At 48.2% G+C, this 5,748-nt stretch overlaps 1 protein-coding gene across 1 annotated transcript in view; it reads right to left on the bottom strand.

The window, feature by feature from the left end:
* The window catches only part of AIPL1 (aryl hydrocarbon receptor interacting protein like 1), an 11,231-nt gene extending 6,935 nt beyond the window's left edge, over positions 1–4,296 (bottom strand). The window contains exons 1-2 of the mRNA XM_051991488.1: positions 1,966–4,296; positions 1,304–1,483 (exon numbers count right to left, since the gene is read on the bottom strand). Coding sequence (XP_051847448.1) covers positions 1,304–1,483; positions 1,966–2,061 — 276 coding nt within the window. The 5' untranslated portion in view covers positions 2,062–4,296. The remainder of the gene's footprint in view (positions 1–1,303; positions 1,484–1,965) is intronic.
* Between the last annotated feature and the right edge of the window lie 1,452 nt (positions 4,297–5,748).

Genomic DNA, 5,748 nt, shown 5'->3' on the forward strand with positions numbered 1-5,748 from the left:
CTCCCAGTGAGCCGATTAGGATTAAGTTAGGCTGCTAAGGAAGCAAATACAGAAATAGCTGCAAGAATCAAGAGACAGCCAAAACTGGAGAGGGTGAGAGGGGCTGTAAACAAAGTGAGCTATCCAACTCAAAGTGTATTCTGTACCCAGAGCCTCAGTGCACAGATTTGCCCCAGAAAAAAGAGGCAAGCTTTATAGGGAAGCGTCCTTCCCAAAGGGTTTGAGCTGCTGCAAGTTCTGCCAGAAGTACCCCGTACAAGCACCCTTCATTTTAAGCAGTCTCAAAGGACATGCTCTCAGACTTAGTGGACTGACTCCCAACATTCAAAGCCCTTCCTAGTCACCCCAACCTTTCTAGTCTTAATTTACAAGATCTCTCCCCACACGTACTCTTCAAATCATTCTCCTGCTTATTAATAACATCCAATGAGACCCTCCATCTCTCAGTTCTGGGCATTTTCTCTGCCTGGCCCTCATCCCTGGAAGGATTTCGCTTGCCTTCTGAATTCCTTGGCTTCCTTTGAGTCCCAACAAAAATCTCAACTTCCATAGGAAACCTTTCCCAACCTCTCAATTCTAATACCCAGTGCCTTATCTCTATTATTTCCCATTTATCTCATCTACAGCCTTTTTGTATTTATATACATGTACTTTGTATTTGTTTGCTTATCCCCCACTCCCAAGTAAATTGTAAGCTACTTTCTTTGTATCCCCTGTGCTTGACTGGCTGATAATTTCTCCAAATCTTAAACTGAAGCAGGTGAGACAACATCCTTGTCAGAACTCTTCCTGAAGCTATATAGGGCATTTTATCTCCTTTGGACTGTTTACTCCTCGGGAATGAGGATCTGGAACGAAATGAAGTCTAACCCTTCCCTCTATGAACTGCTTTAGTTGGCAGAAACCAGTGCTAAAGCGGGGGTATTATAGCCTGCCTTTATTAGACATTGGGGTGAGGAATCCAGAATCTCTCTCTCCATGTGGGCTCAGAATTTAAGCCTCCAGAGATGATTTGGGATGAAGAGCTGAGGCTCCTGAGGTAGACAGGTTCCCAGAAGGAATCCCTGGCTGAGCCCAACCTGGAAATGAGACTGCTTAAAGAAAGTTTTCCACTATGAGCATTGGGGAGGCTTGGGGGAGGAAAGAGCATAGGGAGATTCCCTGTAGAAAGTGTTGTTGTTTTTCTACCAGATGCAAGTGAGAAAGTGGGCTTAAATTTGTTTTCTGGGACTTCTCTTTTCCACAAGACAGTGTCCCCTGGTAGTAAGCTCCATGACTGAATGGAGTGGCGCAGCGCACTTACAATTGTGTCGCACCAGAATTCAGCCACCTCTCCTATCCTCATTGAGGTCAGCAGGATCTCCCAGACTTCCAGTTTGAACATGTTTCCGATGATGATATTCATGGGCTGGCCGACCTGCTTGCTGTCATCTATGACTGTCCGCTCCTCATCGCATTTCATAGTTCGGAAATGAAATGTCACCTTTTTAACAAAAACAACAGAACCTGGACAAATTGCACTTTCCTCTCTGAACCCTTCCTCTAAGTAGATTTCATAGATTCATTCAGTCTCCCATCAACTGTGAGCCTTAGGGATGGCAGGCAGGAGAAGGGGGAACACAGGAATCCCCTTTCTTGGGAGTTAGCTTTTACTTTCAGAAATGTCACTGAGGCTATGACTGAGACATGAACTGGCCCCTTTCCCAGCAGGATAGAGTGACAAAAATGCATCCAGCCATTTCTACTCCAAAGCCCTGGTGGGAGAGGAGCCTCCCATTCCACATGAATTCATCAATCATGTTGGTACCATTAGACACAGCCAAGCTGGTTCCAGGAATGGTCAGACTTTGCCACTTTACTCACCAGTTCATGTGTTTTTGTCCCTGACCAACGTCCTAAGCTGGGTTTTCTGTCCCCTTTCCCACCCCCACTGACCCTTACCTCAAGCCCAGGCCTCTGACTTACTCTGGATCCATTGATGAAGTGAGGGAGGTCTCCAGTCCCTCCATGAAGAATGGTCTTCTTAATGCCCTCCACATTTAGTAGCATGGTTTGGTCCATGCTTGATGGGACCCTGTCAGCTGATGGGGTTGGAGAACAGCAAAGGGGGCCCTGTCTGCTTTCTGTCTGCTAGCTGAACAGCCTGCTAATCCAGCTCTGATTATAGGAAGCTTAGCATCGATGCATGAAGAGGTAGGGGAGGGATTTGTCCTCTAAAGCCCCCATAGGTTTCTGCATTTAAAGAAGGGCAGCTTTGTGGAGGAAGAGACTAAACCTTAACAAAGGCTATGAACTCAGGGTCAGACGCCCACTGAGCAGGCCCCCTGCATTATGGAGATTAGAGATGGAAAAGGAGAAGAGGAGCATGGGTTCTGGATGGACAGTGGATAGTATGGGAAGCATACTCTGAGATAGAATGGGCTAGATAAGCTCACAACTCACTCAGCCACTCATCAATCATGAGATCCTGACTTGGGGGGAGGTTGAAAACACTGTACCCTTGTGTATGACTATCCATTGAGGCTTCTAGTATTGCCACTCTGGTTTATCACAAAATAGATACCCATAGACTGCCCTGGGAAATAGACCTGGAGGGAGAACACCCTGGCACTTAAAATATACCACTCTCCCTGCTCCCACCCTGGACAGGCACCTAACGTGATACCCTAGTCAAAGCTGAGGTTGGGGTGTGGAAAAGAAAGGAGTGGTCCCTATCCCTTGGTGATTATCAATTTATCCCATGAGTTTTGGATTGAGTAGAATGGTTTGCACACTATTTCTCACATTAGACTTGGAGCTTCTTGAAGGCTGCTCTTTTGCCCTTCTTTGTAGCCTCAGTGCTCAACAGAGCATCTGGCACTTGGTTAAGCCGTTAATAAATGCTTGATGACCAAGTGTCCTCAGGGAGATCCCAGTCTGGCTGGCAGGCCAAAAGAACCCACAGCGTAGAAGAAAAATCACAAAAACTCTAGAAATGGAGTAAATGCCAGAATTTCAGAGGTGGGAGGGACCTTTGGGACTCTGGGTGAGAAAGCCAAGGCTGAGAGAAATGGAGCTCACCAACAAGGCAGTGATAATAATCAGAGATACCATTTACTTAAGGTTTCCCGTGCTCTTTACGTTTAAGCATCCCAGCAACCCCGCAGGCAGATGTGATTATTATCCCAATTTTTACAGATAAGGACGCAGAACAGACAGAAACAAAGTGATATCCACAAGTCAGACAGCTGATAACTGGATGAGAAGCAGAATTTGAGCCCACATTTTCCCAGCTCCAAGTCTAATGTCCAATCACTGTGTGCCCTTCAGCCTATGACGTAATTTTGGAGGACCTATCCAGAGTGCCCCCCCACCAAGCACTCTAGTTTATCCAGAGATCATCTCAGGGAGGAGGTGGCCCTTGACCTGAGCCTTAAAGAACATAAGGACTCTCTAAAAGTCAGAGGTGAGAAGGGAAGGAAGGCAACTAAAAATGGAGTGTCATGTCAGTTCAGGATATATAATATAGATTTATATTTAAGTTTTTATTTTATTAATTTATTGATTTTGAGTTTCAATAACTCTGGGAAGACTTTCAATAAAAACCAGCTCCCTGGTTAGGAAGCATCACCCTTAGAGGCAGCCAGGTCAGGTCTATGGATCCCTGCTCAGAATCATGCTTGTAATACATAAAGCCCACAAAATTGCAAAGGAAACTGGCAAATTTTGGAAAAAACTAACAAGCTCCTGGACTGGAGCTCAAGGACTCTTGATCTAGCCTGCCCCATACCTGAAGAGGAGCTCCCATTCCAACAGTCTCTAAGTGGCTCCAACACCTCCAAAGCCGTGCACCCTCTGAGATCCCATCGGAATATAGCTATCACGTTCCTCCTGGGTTCTCTTCTGCGAGCCCTTGCCCCCCCCTCCCCAAGCACTCTAGTTTATCCAGAAGCAGCGAGGGGGCAACACACTGAAAAGTGCCGTTCCTCAGAATCAGGAAGAGTCCAGCTAGAAACCTGCTCAGATACTGTCTAATCTGTACATTGGGGATAATAGAAGCATTTGCCTCCCAGACTGGCCGGGAGTGAGGTGACATATGTAAAGCGTTTTGCAAACCTCATAGCCCTTGTGGAGGTTCACTGGGTCTGCAAGTGTCCTCCCGTAACTGTGGCACTACAACCGAAGTGAAGCCCCTCTGAGGGTCTGATGTATAGAGGACATGGGACAATGGTGAGCCCCTTACCCTCTTCCATGCATCACTCCCCAGCTACTCCCTCACTGGCCCAGCAAGGGCGCCCTCTGGCACCGAGGACTCCGCGCTATGGAGGAGGAAGCCATCCAAGGCTGTCTGAAGCTGCCCGGGGCTGTCCTCCTTTCCAGAAGCCTGGCCATCTTGCTATCTCTGCCTAGAGCAACAGCACAGTCCCTGAACTTGCCCCAGCCCCAACATTCGGCCCAGGTGCAGCGGGTCAGCTGCAGCGAGTCTCCCAGGATGGGCAGCACTAATTTAGAGCACCCTAGAGAGCGCCCCGCCTCGCCCACCGGGATGCAGGAGTCTACAGAATAAGCGGGTTTCTGGCACCATCTGGTGGCCTGCCCCAATCTTCACAGCTCCTCACACGAGTGGGGACCCAAAAAAGTTAATTTTTCTGAATTCAGGAGTAAGGGGGGAGGGGAAAATCCGTGCTCCCTGGGAGCCCAGAGAACTGGGAGAAGTACAAGCACCATCCTCAAGAAGTCACCCCACTCCCCACCCCCACCTCCCAACCAGTGAGAAAAAGTCTTGGAGAACCCTGAGGCAAGAGGCTCAAGCCTGGAGTAAGTCTGCCTGACCTTGATCTTCAGGAGGGCTGTCACTATAACTCAGTTACCTCTTCTCTGAGGTTCATTGAACCCATATGTCTCTACCAATGTGGTTCTGGTCATTACCTACTGACCGCCACGACCCCCTCCCTCCTTCCTCAGAGAATTCAGTCCCTGCCCCTGTCAGTAAGGCTAGTACATTTCTACCATGCCTCCTAGAAGCCCCCTCCTCTCCTCTGACCCTGCACTGGCGACTCTCTTCTCTCTTGCCCGTCCTGAGCCTCAGGTGAACTAGGTCAGCTCTACACTGTCCTTGTCTCTAAAGTCCTTTTCCCTCAGGAGGATTTGGGGGAGATGGCAGAGTAGGTCAGAAAATTCCAGATTTCCTCCACAAATAGGACAAAACAGTGTCCCTGGAGGTAAAGCAGTAAAATTAAACAAAAGGTGCAGCAGAATTGTGGTCAGGACCAGTGCAAAGATGGAGATTTGGTGAGTGGAGTATAAAGAAAACTTCAGGCCCCAAGACTAGCCGGATTGGGAAGTCACCTGACACAGAATTTTCACCTCGCAGACAGTGTGGGGAGTTGGCATCTGAGCCGGGGAAGATTGAGGGAGTCTCTGCTGATAAGAAATGCCAGGCCAGCTGTAGTGCCTAGATGTGACCCTGGCTAAGGAGGGGCCCTCCCACGCCCTGGGAGTGAGGCAGGGAAGCTGCTGACTGTGGGCACTTAGAGGAGGGGGGAGCTCTGGGTTCTAAACCAGGCCAGAGGGAGAGCTGAAGGAGGACCTGAAATCAGAAGTACCATCCTCCACACCTGAGGACTCGAAGAGATTACACCAAAAGCCTGCTATAAATTTGTAAAATGAGCAAGGAAAGGAGAACATAGATGTTACTAAGGGAATCAAGAAGACCATGGTTCATCTTCAGAAAAAGACACTAAAGCAAAAAAAAAAAAAAAAAAAAAG

Source organism: Antechinus flavipes, chromosome 3, assembly GCF_016432865.1.
Source record: "Antechinus flavipes isolate AdamAnt ecotype Samford, QLD, Australia chromosome 3, AdamAnt_v2, whole genome shotgun sequence".
NCBI lineage: Eukaryota > Metazoa > Chordata > Mammalia > Dasyuromorphia > Dasyuridae > Antechinus > Antechinus flavipes.